The sequence below is a fragment of the Oncorhynchus nerka genome, linkage group LG10, assembly GCF_034236695.1.
Source record: "Oncorhynchus nerka isolate Pitt River linkage group LG10, Oner_Uvic_2.0, whole genome shotgun sequence".
Taxonomy (NCBI): Eukaryota; Metazoa; Chordata; class Actinopteri; order Salmoniformes; family Salmonidae; genus Oncorhynchus; species Oncorhynchus nerka.
Genome location: NC_088405.1, coordinates 48,005,754 through 48,021,846, shown reverse-complemented (window position 1 = coordinate 48,021,846; position 16,093 = coordinate 48,005,754). Strand labels below are relative to the sequence as shown.

At 41.9% G+C, this 16,093-nt stretch overlaps 2 protein-coding genes across 3 annotated transcripts in view; both read left to right on the top strand.

Annotated features, from left to right (window-relative positions):
• The window catches only part of f11r.1 (F11 receptor, tandem duplicate 1), a 32,929-nt gene extending 22,142 nt beyond the window's left edge, over positions 1–10,787 (top strand). For both annotated transcript variants that reach the window (XM_029670078.2, XM_029670077.2), the window contains exons 6-10: positions 5,333–5,435; positions 7,357–7,464; positions 7,727–7,739; positions 8,009–8,066; positions 8,522–10,787. In XM_029670078.2, coding sequence (XP_029525938.2) covers positions 5,333–5,435; positions 7,357–7,464; positions 7,727–7,739; positions 8,009–8,066; positions 8,522–8,557 — 318 coding nt within the window. In that variant the 3' untranslated portion in view covers positions 8,558–10,787. The remainder of the gene's footprint in view (positions 1–5,332; positions 5,436–7,356; positions 7,465–7,726; positions 7,740–8,008; positions 8,067–8,521) is intronic.
• Positions 10,788–11,382: 595 nt separating this feature from the next.
• ubash3ba (ubiquitin associated and SH3 domain containing Ba) overlaps positions 11,383–16,093 on the top strand; it is a 46,092-nt gene continuing 41,381 nt past the window's right edge. Inside the window, exon 1 of the mRNA XM_029670076.2 lies at positions 11,383–11,970. Coding sequence (XP_029525936.1) covers positions 11,840–11,970 — 131 coding nt within the window. The 5' untranslated portion in view covers positions 11,383–11,839. The remainder of the gene's footprint in view (positions 11,971–16,093) is intronic.

Genomic DNA, 16,093 nt, shown 5'->3' with positions numbered 1-16,093 from the left:
ATGGGGAAACACTGTCACCACTGATAAATCCACTATAATTGATAATTTCAATAAGCATTTTTCTACAGCTGGCCATGCTTTCCACCTGGCTACCCCTACCCCGGTCAACAGCACTGCACCCCCCCACAGCAACTCTGCCAAGCCTTCCCCATTTCTACTTCTCCCAAATCCAGTCAGATGATGTTCTGAAAGAGCTGCAAAATCTGGACCCCTACAAATCAGCCGGGCTAGACAATCTGGACCCTTTCTTTCTAAAATGATCTGCTGACATTGTTGCCACCCCTATTACTAACCTGTTCAACCTCTTTCGTGTCATCTGAGATTCCCAAAGATTGGAAAGCAGCTGCGGTCATCCCCCTCTTCAAAGGGGGGGGCACTCTTGACCCAAACTGCTACAGACTTATATCTATCCTACCCCATGCCTTTCTAAGGTCTTCGAAAGCCAAGTCAACGAACAGATTACCGACCATTTTGAATCTCACCATACTCTCTCTGCTATGCAATCTAGTTTCAGAGCTGGTCATGGGTGCACCTCAGCCACACTCAAGGTCCTAAACGATATCTTAACCGCCATCGATAAGAAACATTACTGTGCAGCCATATTCATTGATCTGGCCAAGGCTTTCGACTCTGTCAATCACCACATCCTCATCGGCAGACTCGATAGCCTTGGTTTCTCAAATGATTGCCTCGCCTGGTTCACCAACTACTTCTCTGATAGAGTTCAGTGTGTCAAATCGGAGGGTCTGCTGTCCGGACCTCTGGCAGTCTCTATGGGAGTGCCACAGGGTTCAATTCTTGGACAGACTCTCTTCTCTGTATACGTCAATGAAGTCGCTCTTGCTGCTGGTGAATCTCTGATCCACCTCTACGTGGACGACACCATTCTGTATACTTCTGGCCCTACTTTGGACACTGTTAACTTCTTGCGTCGAGCCATCCCGGATCCGGGATAATGACTACAGCCTCAAGTCCATTACCATAACGCAACGTTAACTATTCATGAAAATCGCAAATGAAATGAAATAAATCTGCTAGCTCTCAAGCTTAGCCTTTTGTTAACAACACTTTTATCTCAGATTTTCAAAAGTATGCTTCTCAACCATAGCAAAACAAGCATTTGTGTAACCGTATTGATAGCTAGCGTAGCATTTAGTGTTAGCATTCAGCAGGCAACATTTTCACAAAAACAAGAGAAGCATTCAAATAAAATCATTAACCTTTGAAGAACTTCGGATGTTTTCAATGAGGAGACTCAGTTAGATAGTAAATGTTCAGTTTGTCCAAAAATATTCTTTGTATAGGAGAAATCGCTCCGTTTGGTACATCACGTTTGGCTACCAAAAAAAAACGAAAATTCAGTCATCAAAACACCAAACTTTTTTCCAAATGAACTCCATAATATCGACTGAAACATGGCAAATGTTGTTTAGAATCAATCCTCAAGGTGTTTTTCACATCACTTCGATGATATATCGTTCATGGAAGTGTGCTTTCTCCTCTGAATCCCATGGGAAAATGCCTGCAGCTGAAGATTACGCACCAATTTAGACAAAGGACACCGGGCGGACACCTGGTAAATGTAGTCTATGGCCAATCTTCCAATGATATGCCTACAAATACGTCACAATGCTGCAGACACCTTGGGGAAACGACAGAAAGGGCAGGCTCATTCCTGGCGCATTCACAGCCATATAAGGAGACAATGGAAAACAGAGCCTCAAATTCTGCTCATTTCCTGTTTGAAGTTTCATCTTGGTTTCGCCTGTAGCATCAGTTCTGTGGCACTCACAGATAATATCTTTGCAGTTTTGGACACGTCAGAGTGTTTTCTTTCCAAAGCTGTCAATTATATGCATAGTCGAGCATCTTTTTGTGACAAAATATTGCGCTTAAAACGGGCACATTTTTTTATCCAATAATGAAATAGCGCAACCATAGGTTCAAGAGGTTAACAACCTCGGTCAAGCTTCAATGCCATACAACTCTCCTTCCGTGGCCTCCAATTGCTCTTAAATACAAGTAAAACTAAATGCATGCTCTTCAAACGATCGCTGCCTCCACTTGCCCGCCTGTCCAACATCACTACTCTGGACGGCTCTGACTTAGAATACGTGGACAACTACAAATACCTAGGTGTCTGGTTACTCTCCTTCCAGACCCACATCAACCATCTCCAATCCAAAGTTAAATCTAGAATTGGCTTCCTATTTCGAAACAAAGCATCCTTCACTCATGCTGCCAAACATACCCTTGTAAAACTGACCATCCTACCAATCCTCGACTTTGGCAATGTCATTTACAAAATAGCCTCCAATACCTTACTCAACAAATTGGATGCAGTCTATCACAGTGCCATCCGTTTTGTCACCAAAGCCCCATATACTACCCACCATTGCGACCTGTTCGCTCTTGTTGGCTGGCCCTCGCTTCATACTCGTCGCCAAACCCACTGGCTCCAGGTCATCTACAAGACCCTGCTAGGTAAAGTCCCCCCTTATCTCAGCTCGCTGCTCACCATAGCATCACCCACCTGTAGCACACACTCCAGCAGGTATATCTCTCCGGTCACCCTCAAAACCAATTCTTTCTTTGGCTACCTCTCCTTCCAGTTCTCTGCTGCCAATGACTGGAACGAACTACAAAAATCTCTGAAACTGAAAATACTTATCTCCCGCACCAGCTGTCAGAGCAGCGCACAGATTATTGCACCTGTACATAGCCAATCTATAATTTAGCCCAAACTACCTCTTTCCCTACTGTATTTATTTTACTTATTTATTTTGCTCCTTTGCACCCAATTATTTTTATTTCTACTTTGCACATTCTTCCACTGCAAATATACCATTCCAGTATTTTACTTGCTATATTGTATTTACTTTGCCACCATGGCCTTTTTTTTTTTACCTTTACCTCCCTCATCTCACCTCATTTGCTCACATTGTATATAGACTTATTTTTCTACTGTATTATTGACTGTGTTTGTTTTACTCCATGTGTAACTCTGTATGTGTCGAACTGCTATGCTTTATCTTGGCCAGGTCGCAATTGTAAATGAGAACTTGTTCTCAACTTGCCTACCTGGTAAAATAAAAGAAAGGCACTGAGGTAACTCTGTCGAGACCGCGCGTCATGAGACCAATGCTCTCTGCCAGACCACTCACTCAGGAGTCAGTGACGGTTGCCATCTAGTGGAAGCCGTAGGAAGTGCAACCTCATCCATATCTCAATGTGTTTTCGGTAGGTCAAGCTTTGAAAAACTACAAACCTCAGATTTCCCACTTCCTGGTTGGATTGTTCTCAGGTTTTTTTCTTGCCATATGAGTTCTGTGATACACAGACATCATTCAAACAGTTTTCGATACTTCAGTGTTTTCTATCCAGTACTACTAATAATATGCATATATTAGCATCTGGGACTGAGTAAGAGGCAGTTCACTCTGGGCACGCTATTCATCCAAAAGTGAAAATGCTGCCCCCTATCCCAAAAAGGTAAAAGGAATTAGTCCAGTGTTGTAATCGGAGTCATGATTTTCATGACTTGTGACTCTGACCTCAGACTCGCCTTCTCGACCATTGGTGACTCACTCGCCTTCCCGCGTGCTTGTATTTGGACTGGACAGGCTACTACTGTATATGCAGAATATTAACAACACTGTGCGCAGAGGAGCAAGGGTTCTGTTCTCTAGCTAGCAGTAAGGACACTGGCACACGCAGCTGTGGCGAAGAAAGTGCTGAGTGTGTGCAGGCTCTGCTCCGGGTCTGCCTCTGATCGTAGGCAACACATCGCGCAGGTGGCTTGCTTGCTCGCTTCCTTGTAACCAACAGTCACCAGCCTACTCTTTGTTTTGGCTTTGCCTGGTTATACACTAACTGCTTAATGAAATTGAAAACCAATAGGATCACGTTTTAAAAGTATAACTGCATTCTAGCTATTGTATTGAAGACCCTCTTGCAATTATTGACGAGATTATTACTTCCAATCTGACAGCAGCAATAGCCAATTCTGTCTAGACATTCATCCCTTAAGTGTGCCCATCACTGACACAGGTGCGCTCCCCACTGCAGGCGTTTCTAGACCCGTCGCTGGGATAAAGTGACTAAGGGGGCAGTGGAAATGGGTGAGGGGGCACAATTTCTTTTGGGGGGGAGGTTCTTGCATTGGAAAGTAGCAACCTGGTTATTCATGCATGAAAACAAAAGTAATGAATAGCAGTTTGACTTAGAATACTGACATAACTGCTAATGTGAACCGAACAAAGCAGCGATACCAAGTAGGCCTAGTAAACAAAATAGCAGATTGATACAGGCTAGTTACAGTAAACAAAAGGCGACTGGAGATTCAAAACAGACTACTACAGTGAGATGCAGCATGCTTCAAACATGGATAATGATGGTGTTCATGAGTTCAGCGACACATTGTGATTTAGCACATTGGAGCCTTAGTGGGCGATTTCAGTTTGCAAAACCTGGCGAGCGACAGCTCCACTTCCACCAAATCGGGTTTTGCTTAGATCCAGCAGTGGTTTCACCTTCTATAAAATCAAGGGCACACAGTTGGCTATTGCCTTCTCTGTTCTTGGTGAAATGTCAGAACGATGCAGTCTTTTCTCCTCTGTCCTACTGGCCTACTGTACTGTCTACCACGTATTGCTGGAGTTGTACTTGCATAACATTGTAATTTGCTTGGAGCTGGTGGTGCGTTAGTGCCACTGAACTGTTACCAAATGGTTTTGAAGTTGCTGTCCCACCAACTTCTCGATGCACTGCGGACCACTGACTTCAGTGTAAAGATCTGTTGCTTTTGCCTGGAGTAATTTGTTTGAAGGATCGCGAAGACTGAGGTGGCTGTAAACTGTCACTGCCTTCAGCAGCCCTGTAGCCTCGAGTCTTATTGTGTTTTTATGAACACTTGCATCCAGTGCCCAAGGAACTCCTGCGCTGTCACAACTTTTAACATCTGACACAGTAGCCAGGTGTCCCCTGCTACTTTGGCTTTGTTTGGCTACTTTATCAAAGCCAATTTCTGATATCCATCGTGGCAGTTTAGCTGGTTTGAGCTAGCTAAATAGGCTACGGCTAATAACACGTGTGCTGAATAGTAAACTCCTATGATCATTGGAATGCCAAACAGGCTGACCATAGTTTGCTGTATAACACAAATACATCTGGGACCAGGCTAACACAACAGTACTCTGTGGTATCCAACGTCATGTCTCTATTTAAGTCGCTCTGGATAAGAGCGTCTGCTAAATGACTTAAATGTAAATGTAAATGTTTACCCTTTTGATTTAATATCAGTGCTTGTAAATGTCTCTTTCTATCCCCGCAGGAGTTTCCTTCTGCTTCTAAGATGGATACAGGAGACTACAGCTGTGAGGCTGTGAACGATGCCGGCCCTGCGAAACGCTGTGAAGCTGTCAGAATGGAAGTCCGTAAGTGCTCTTCGTTTTCTATGGATTGGAGAATGCCAATGAGGGCAAAGCTGTCATCAAAGCAAAGGGTGGCTATTTTGAAGAATCTCAAATACAAAATAAATTTAGATTTTGTTTAACACTTCTTTTGGTTACATGATTCCATGTGTTAAATTTCATAGTTGTGAGGTCTTCTATTATTCTACAATGTAGTCAAAATGAAGAAACCCTGGAAGGTATAGTTTAACTTTTGACTGGTACTGTATATCAAAAAATAAATCATGATACAATTCAAATAGAGAAATTATTTCCAACCCCCATCCCTAATGTGAATCACTCTTGTTTGGTTTTGATAGTAGCTTACTGGCCTAATACAAAAATGTGAAAGCGATCTAGGAAAGTGTTTCCTTCATTCAAATGTAGGTCATACCATACACCGGTAAGTCTAGATAATCCTGTTGCAGCCGATTCACATGTACTCTTAAAATATTGTTATGCTGGTTTGGTTGGTGGATATGTTTCCTAACAACCCCTGGAATCAAAGTTTTTACATCCGCACAAGTGCTTTTACAATAACCAGACCTAGATGGGTGCAGCAGATAGGTTAGAGCGTTGGGCGAGTAACCGAAAGGTTGGTGGTTCGAATACCGGCGTCAACGAGGTGAAGCAAAGGCACTTAACCCTAATTCCTCCAGGGGCAGGTGACCATGGCCGTGACCCCACTCCCTGCAGTTGTCTCGGAGTTGGGATATGCAAAAACTATTTATTTCCATTACGTGTGTAACAAGCACCCCCCGAATATTAGCATTATTTGCTTTGGTCTTTATGCCATAGTGAATGCACATATTCTTTTTCCACTCAATGACAAGGATGCTAGGATGCTTCACTCTCACATTTTGACTTTGTGAGCCAGGGTAATGTATTTAATTTCTCTCTCTCCCTCTTTCAATTCAAAGGATAAATATGTTTACATTTGCCAAGGCAAGTGAAATTAACAAATACAACTGAGAAGAAAATAATTAAAACTATTAGAAATGAATAATGAACATTGCACTCAAAGGTTTAGAAAAGATACATTTCAAGTGTTATAAACTCTTCATAAAAAGAAATATCCTCTGTCAACTGCGTTTTTATTTTCAGCAAACTTAACATGTGTAATTATTTGTATGAACATAAGATTCAACAACTGAGATGAACTGAACAAGTTCCACAGACATGTGACTAACAGAAATTGAATGTGTTCCTTAACAAAGGAGGTAAAAATCAAAATTAAGTAAGTATCTGGTGTGGCCACCAACTGCATTAGGTACTGCAGTGCATCTCCTCCTCATGGACTGTACCAGATTTGCTAGTTCTTGCTGTGAGATGTTACCCTGCTCTTCCAAGTCACCTGCAAGTTCCCGAACATTTCTGGGAGGGAATGTCCCTAGCCCTCACCCTCTGATCCAACAGGTCCCAGACGTGCTCAATGGGACTGAGTTCCGGGCTCTTTGCTGGCCATGGCAGAACACTGACATTCCTGTCTTTCAGGAAATCGTGCACAGAACGAGCAGTATGGCTGGTGGCATTGTCATGCTGGAGGGTCATGTTAGGATGAGCCTGCAGGAAGGGTAGCACATGAGGGAGGAGGATGTCTTCCCTGTAATGCACAGCGTTGAGATTGACAACAAGCTCAGTCCGATGATGCTGTGTGCATGTTCATTAATTGTTTATGGTTCATTGAACAAGGATGGGATATAGTGTTTAAACCCTTTACAATGATCTGTGAAATTATTTGGGTTTTTACTAATCGTCTTTGAAAGACAGGGTCCTGAAATATATATATATATTTTTTTTTTTTGCGAAGTTAGTCTGCTAGTACAGTGTTTTATCAATGTGCGGGAAGATGCATCAACAAACATTTTGTTGGAAATTACCCAATTCTTTTCCTCATTCTGTCTAGATGACGTCAACACTGGAGGTATTGTTGCCGGGGTGATCGTGGCTCTCCTAGCCCTGGCCCTGCTAGGCTTTGGACTGTGGTACGCCCGCCGCAAAGGATACCTGCCTAGTGAGTTCACACCCCCTAACCACTCCTGGTCTTGTATTCATAAAGCGTCTCAAAGTAGGAGTGCTGATCTAGGAACAGATTGGACTTTTCGATCATAATGAATAAGATTGCATGGACAGAAGGGACCTAATCTTAGATCAGAACTCTTATTAATAGACATTTTGACTGAAACATTATGAACTGCAAGTTATAACCTTCAAATTCAAATCATCATACAAATGTCTCTACATTTAGCTCACTTTTATTTATTTTGTCCTCACAGAAAAGAGTGCAAGGTAAGTGGACTCTTTAATAACTGATTACTTTGTCTGATCATGTTAATGCAGGACTTAGCAAATTGGTTTTCAGTGCCAGTGTCAAATTACATCTATGTCCTCCTTTGGCTGCCTCAGCCCTTATTGCTGAGGGCTTTTTAATTTAAGGATTTTATGTAACATTTCATAAAAAGAGAACACCATGTAAAAAGTACAATATAGTACACGTTAAAGTGGCTGATGGCTTTATAGATATTACTGTAGGCTCACTTGGTGTGTTCCTCTTACAGCCAACCCAAACCCTCAGTAGTCTACCAGCCAACATCGGAGTATGGCGATGAAGAGGATGTAAGTTTCATCGGTCTTTGTAATGTCTTAACATGTCTTGTGCTTTTTAGACATTAATTTCCATAGTATTTCTTCCATTTCTCTGGTATGTTTAACATTTTAGCAAGCAGAAGATTATTCAAAAGATAGACATTATTGTGATAAATAATTTCTATATGCTTTGTTTTCAATTTCTGATGATTATTACGATTGTAGTGTATTATATGGTTTGGTTGTCAGGGAAATGTATATTTAGCAGATGCTTTTATCCAAGGCGACTCAGTCATAGGTGCCTACATTTTTACGTGTGGGTAGTCCCGAGAATCGGCCCCAATATCCTGGCGTTGCAAGCGCCATGCTTTACCAACTGAGCTGCAGAGGACCATCTCTAAAAACTTAATGGTTGCTGTCCTTTGGTCTTGTATTCCAGTGAAAAGGTGTAGTCTTGTAATTGCAGTCTTCTCTGTCTGTTTCAGGGGGAATTCAAACAGAAGTCTTCTTTCGTGGTATAGCCAGGGCAAGCAACATAGGATATACTCAGGAGTCTACGGCAACAACGATGAATGCGGTTGCGTCCCAATAACATCTCCCTTTTTCTCCTGAAGTGTGCTCTTGTTCACTGCTTCCCACAAATCTCAAAGCATTGGATTGGCTGCGACATGGGCTAGTGGGAGTTTCCACATGTTTTCCTTATACCAGCCATTTCCTTTCAAATCAGTGAAGCAAAGTGCACACTTTGGGAGGAAGGAGAGATAATTGGGTAAATGCTAATACCACTGGCCCTTTTACCTGCTCGGTGTGGATTGATTTTAATGTTATCTTTTTTAATTCCATCTGTTTATAAAAACTATTTCCACTTTAATATTTCTCTAACCGGCAGTCACCTACTGTATGTCTGCTTTATTTTGTGGCGGCTGTGTCTATAGAACTTATTAATAACGCTGGTCATTTCAATAACGCTGGTCATTTAAATTTTTCTAACCCCAATAGAACATGCGTTTTATGCCTTGCGTCCCAAATTGCACCCTATTCCCTATATAGTCACTAGAAGGAAGGGGAAAGGGAATACCTACTCTGTTGCACAACTGAAGGCATTCAACAAATGTCTTCTGCATTTAAACCCAACCCCGCTGAATCAGAGGTGTGGTGGGCTGCCTTACTCCCGACACCCACGTCATCGATGCCCGGGGAGTATATGTTGGGGGTTAACTGCCTTGTTCAAGGGTAGAAGGGGATTTGAACCAACAACCTTTCAGTTTCTTGCGCAACACTGTTAACTGCTAGGCTAGCCCAATATAGAGCTCTATGGGCCCTGGTCAAAAGAAGTGCACTATATAGGGATTAGTGTCATTTTGAGCTACAACCTACATTCTTCTTCATAAGGGATTCAACTTGCGAAGTCTTGCTTGTTCAACCTGACACAAGCTTTGGAAATACCACAGCTCCCTCTGTCCCATGCCTCTACTGTATCCCAAATGGCACCCTATTCTGTATATAGTGCACTACTTTTGACCAAGGCTCTAGGGATTTATGTAGGGAATAGGTTGCAGTTTGATACACATACCTTGTGTGCCTTGAATATCCATGCTGTTCAGTGAGTTGTAATGTGAAATGTTTTGTTTACGGTAGTTAGAGTTTTAAATGGCATTGTGTTTTGATCAACTCATATCGAGCTTGATTTATACAGCACATTTCTGACATGGAATGCAACACCGTGTGCTTTACAGGGGGAGAAATTATAACAAACTATTTACTACACAACAGACATAAGAGCATAAAAACACTGAAGAATTAACGAACTGAATGACTAAAAAGCACCCTAAGGAAATGCATATCTAAAAAGATGTGTTAAGATATCTTTAAATAATGTCCAATTTTGGCTTCCCCAGGTTCTCTGGCAGGCTATTCAAGAGTCTGGGGGCATAGTAACTAAAGGCTGCCATTCCATGCCTCTTGGTCCTAGGCTTTGGGATAGTTAAAAGGCCAGTGCCAGAGGAACCTACTTGGTACATAACTTTAAAAGCCTGGCTTACATGTATTGGGTGCACAATTGTAAATTGATTTTAAAAACCAATAGAAGAATCTTAAAATGAATTCTAAAACACACAGGCAGCCAGTGCAGGGACCATAAAACCAGTGTAATGTAGCTTCTCTGTCTGGTCTCGGTCAGGACCCGTGCTGCAGCATTCTGTATGTTTTGCAGATGACCAATTGCTTTCTTGGGTAGACCAGACAGGTGAGCATTAGTGGTCAAGCATGCTTGGAATAAAAGCATGGAAACGGACCCATCTTGGCAATGTTTCTCAGGTGGTAAAACGCTATTTTGGTCACATTCCTAATGTTTGTATTAGTCATTGTATTGTTTGTTTGCTGGTCCCAGATCGGTTTGTGCTGCCGTGCAAACTCTGTCACTCACTATTAAACACTTAAATATGTTTATGACAATTCCATGAGAAGTTGTCAAGAGCAGTAACAAACTAGCAACCAGACTTGTTGAGATGTGCATTCTCCTTCTTTGCAAGTTATCAAGTTTAGCATCCCAAAGATGGGATATTGTGCTCACAGCAACATCATACAAAGAACATGGGTGCAGTCGTACTTAAGATATTTATTTTGCAAAAATTAGTCAGGTTTTAATCTAGATCTTTTTATTGAGCATTTTACAATTTTGACAGATTAATGTATTTGTTGTTTATAAGGTAACACCTGATTCTAATATTAAATACTATTTGAAGAACAGTCTCTGAAAGACCATTTTTGTAATAGTTGTATTTTCCATATCTTTGACTTTGGGCTATTATTATTATGTACAATGTATCCACAAGGTGCTAGCTAAGATCATCCATGGTCCTTCAGTACCGTTGAGTATTATCTACCCTTTACCATAATCAGTTTAGCCTAGATTGAGAGAGAATATTCTTAAGGCACACTGTATAAAATGTTTGTTTAGTGTATAGCAGGTTTGGTGTAGGGCTAATTAGAGAATATTAATATGCCCTCTGACCTGTGCCACTTAGATGTGTTCCCATGCAGCTTACTGTTTTCCAGACCCAAACATTTTAAAGATATACAATTTGTACATTTACAGACCAGTATCCTCAAATAGTTTTTGTAATTCGGAATGTCTTAAGAATTCCGTAGATAACCATGTGCATGTGGTGCAGAGAAAGGGTAAGCTTCTATTCTGTTTGCGCAGTCACTGTATAATCACTGTGAATGGATACATTTGATCATACAGAAAGAAATGTGACGCAAGTGAATCCTGTCTCTTTAAGAAAAAGGGGCAGTGCTGTTGAGAGCTGCAACCTTTTTGACAGGCTGGCCCGACGCTCACTCAAAATCCATTCATAAATAAGACATTTGAGGCATAGTTACATTGAATAAATAATTTCAGGACACAAATGTGTTAACGTTTTTAGCGAACAATTGCAAGAAACTCCCAGCAAAAAAAATAGTTTACATCCTAGTCAGCGCATTCGACTCGGCGACGTTGAGAGCAAAAGTGACTTCCGACTAGTGACCCCCCTTCTGCAGCTATGGTTATGACTTTATCTGCGTTTCACCAGGAAGCTGCTTAGTTCATTCTGTGTTCAGAACATTTGTCTACAGAACCTCCTGTTCGCTTTATTACATCCACTGAACGGGATTGTCGTTCATGTGTAGCCAAGTCTAGTCTAATTCCGTTTGAAAAAAGCGGATAATTTGTGTTAATGTCTGCCGCCGCCTCCATCTTTCCGGTTTTACTGAAAGTAAGTGAAACCGAGGACTGAAATACCAATGGAACGGTGAGAGTTATGATGGCAGCTAAAGAAGAGCTTTACACCAAAGTCACCCCGCGGAGGCAGCGCCAGAATCGATCGGGCACTGTAAAACATGGGTCAAGTCTGGACGTGCTGCTGTCCATGGGATTCCCCAAGACCAGGGCGTGAGTATCTGACCTACAGCTAGTGTACTGCCGCTATTCATTAGATTACTTTCCCTAGCTAATGCAGTCTAATTTTAGACTAAGGCTGCGGTCACACAGGGAGGCCAATTCGGATATTTTTTCCACTTATTGGTATTGACCAATCAGATGTTTTCACATCAGATATTTTTTCAGAGCTGATCTGATTGGTCAAAAAATGCCAATTAGTGACAAAAAGATCAGTTTCGGACTGCGTGTCTAAACACAGCCTAAGCTGGGCAAACAAAGCTTTATTTTAAGCCTGCTATTATAGGTTAAGTTGCAGAGCAATATTGTTCCATACCGGTATTAAAATAAACACTCCATTGTTGGTAGAGGGTAAAATGCTATGTCCTATATATATCGGCATCATTTGGACTCCAACTTGACTTTCAAGAAACCGGTGAAGGTGGTTAACACGGTCTAGTTTGGACTAATTTAAGGTTTCTAGGACCTTGCCGTCCTTTGGAACCCACCAAACTGAATGCAATTAACTTTTCACATGTTTTTTTCTCACATACAGTAGCCACCATTCTAAAACCAATTGAATCACTCTACAAACAGTTCATATTTTTGATAACAAACCAAACCGTTACCACCATTGTCAGAGTTGATTTACTGAGAGTGCAGAGTGTCACTTTCTGACAGTTACCATATATTGGAAAACATTTAAATCATGACTCAAATTTTAACCAAACCTATGACAGCTTATTACTTTTTCTTTATTAAAAAAATTTATGGATAGGTTATTGTGTTGAATGTAATTGTTTTTGAGTATTTGAATTATGGCTGTGTAATTGCCCTTGCCTGCCTAGGGCCCCCAAAAGGCTAGGGCTGGCTCTTACTGCATGTGTGGGTATGCAGACCAATGATGTGTATATAAACTCTGGATTGCTGATGCTATGTAATGGCCAAAGGGGGGCTATGAAGCCACTTATTGGACATATTGCCACTCCCTAGAAGGAGCAGTCCTCCATAGGAATGAATGGAATTCTACAGTCTACTTTTTTTGGGGGGAAGTGGGGACCGTAACAACATTACTTAAACATTTTCCTTTAAGTATATATTTTGTATATTGTCTTAATGTTGAAGTATGCATTAAGGTGTCTAATATATTGCATGTAGACATCACAATGCATTTCTATAGCTTCCCAACTATTTGTTTTATAATCGTGGGTGAGTACCAAAATGGAGGTGCGGTGGCTTCAAAACAGCACCCCCTGTGAGTCATCTTGTGTGTGTATATAAATCATTTGGCCCCCACTCCTATCAAAGTTGCCCATCCCTGCTCTATAGCCTAATGTTGTCACAATCAACCATCCACCTTGGACAGGTCTTGAACTCCTTCAATAACATCTTGACAGGTTGGGTTAAATGCGGAAGACACATTTCGGTTGAATGCATTCAGTTGTGCAACTGACTAGGTATCCTCTTGCTCTCTCTTCACTGACATCTGCTGACGTATAAATAACTTTTATAAATATATTGATCAACTGAAATTGTCCTAGTTGCCTCTGGAATTATGTGTCTGAAGACACCCCTTGAAATAAGTGGTTTCGGCTATTTCGGCCAAACCCTTAGCTGACGGGTATATACAATCAAGCACACAGCCATGCAATCTCCATATACATTAGCAGTAGAATGACCTTACTGAAGAGCTCAGTGACTCAACATTGTACTGTCATAGGATGCCACCTTTCCAACAAGTCAGTTTGTCACATTTCTGCCCTGCTAGAGTTGCCACGGTTAACTGTTAGTGTTATTGTGAAGTAGAAATGTCTAGGAGCAGCAACGGCTCAGCTACAAAGTGGTAGGCCACACAAGCTCACAGAACTGGACCGCAGAGTGGTATAGTGTGTAAAAATCATCAGTCCTTGGTTGCAACACTCACTAGTAGTTCCAAATTGCCTCTGGAAGCAATGTCAGCAAAAATAACTGTTCGTCGGGAGCTTCGTGAAAGGGGTTTCCATGTCCGAGCAGCCGCACACAAGCCTAAGATAACCATGCGCAATGGAAGTGTCGGCTGTAGTGGTGTAAAGCTTGCCGCCATTGGACTTTGGCGCACTGGAAACGCGTTCTCTGGAGTGAGGAATCACTCTTCCCCCATCTGGCAGTCTGGCGGACAAATCTGAATGTTGCGGATGCCAGGAGAATGCTACCTGGCCCAATGCATAGTGCCAACTGTAAAGTTTGGAGGAATATATATTTTGCAAGGTTCTGGCTAGGCCCCTTAGTTCCAGTGAAGGGAAATAGTAACGCTACAGCATACAATGACATTCTAGACGATTCTGTGCTTCCGACTTTGTGGCAACAGTTTGTGGAAGGCCCTTTCCTGTTTCAGCATGCCAATGCCCCCGTGCACAAGGCGAGGTCCATACAGAAATGGTTTGTTGATCGGTGTGGAAGAACTTGACTGGCCTGCACAGAACCCTGATCTCAACCTCCTCTAACACCTTTGGGATGAATGGGAACGCCAACTGCGAGCCAGGCCTAACTAGCCAACATCAGTGCCCAACCTCACAAATGCTCTAGTGGCTGAATGGAAGCAGCAATGTTCCACCATCTAATGGAAAGCCTTCCCAGAAGATTGGAGGCTGTTATGGAATTGGTCCCCCTTTGCTGCTATTTTAAGAACCCAAGCAGGAGTTCACATATTTGGTCATGTATTGCGTCTTGGGAAATGAAATTGTCTTCCTGGCCAAATTTGAGTTTGTTTTTAATACCGTCCCAGGCAGACAGGACAGGAGGGTACTGCTAAAGCAATACTTCTCAGGATTTCCCAAAAACACTTCTTAACCTGAACAGGACCCCAACGGGACGGTTAAGCTAATGTTGGCTAATGTGGTTAGCATGAGGTTGTAAGTAATATGAAAATACTTCTCAGAATTGACCAAAACCACTCTTAAGGAAAAACTGTTGCCTGAAAAGTAGTGCACCGTCATGTCACACCTAAGTAGCAACGGGTGTTTAAAAAAACTTATTTTTTAAAAACTGGTTGGGTGTTCAATATATCCTATACCAAACAGCATTGTTTTACATGTTAGTCTGAACTGTTTCACAATCACATGCTAATGGCCTTAACACTGTTTTATATGCTTGAATACTTAAATACTCTGAGCCTGAACACTGTTTTAGATGCTATAGTGTACTCAACTCTAGTACTCCTCACCACATGTGAGGTTCACAGATGGTTTAGGTATCCAACTTTGTAAGCAGAGGAAGGAGGAGAGAAAATGGGGAAAGACAAGCATATATATATATTTTCTTCAACCAAACAATTGGGATCTGGAAATTAGTGTTGATTGGTTTGTCTTTAAACAGTTTAATATTGAAAGTTGACCAGGGGTTTTGTGTATTTTAACCCTCACTTCAGTGTATCCTTCTTTGTTAGCATGGCTAATTGCTTAGTGAGTCTCTACCTTCAATCCCTGTAGTGATTGAAGGTTTCCTGGTACAGAGAAGCACTAATACTTATGACAGAAGGGTTATATGATTCACTCTACAAACACACAAGCCTCAATGACCTACTGTAGCTATGAGGATAAGACAAAATGTTTGTCCGGGGAAACTCTTTGGCATAGACTTTCGAGGACAAGAGCTTCAGTGTGTGTGGAGAACATGAATCATACAACCCTACTGTTGTATGAAGGGTATTCATGCTGAATAATTTGTCATTGAGCAGCGATAATCAGATGTGATCTAGCTGGACAGTCAGCCACTGTCACAGCACTTGACACTTGCACGCAGTGTCAGCCACTGTCACATGCAGAACTGTAGGAGGAAGGGGCAGTGATCCTTAGTCTGGTGGTCAGATCTAACCTGCGTGCCAGCCTTTCTGCTGTCTTGCAAGAGGGGATCTGGAAATGTGTGTGTTGCAAGAGAGCAGAAACGGACTGGCACCCAGGCTAGATCAGCCATGTGGAAGATGGATCCATCTGAGAGAATTATAAGATGGAAATATCTCACATTTCAATGTGGTTGCTGTTAGCTTCCTGCTGCTTCTCCATTTTAAGATTGGTTTCCAAGAAGTCTTTCAGGAAAGGCTGTCGACTTGATAACCGGCAGTGTACACAAGGGAGCTATTCCTTTCCTTCCCCAAAATAAT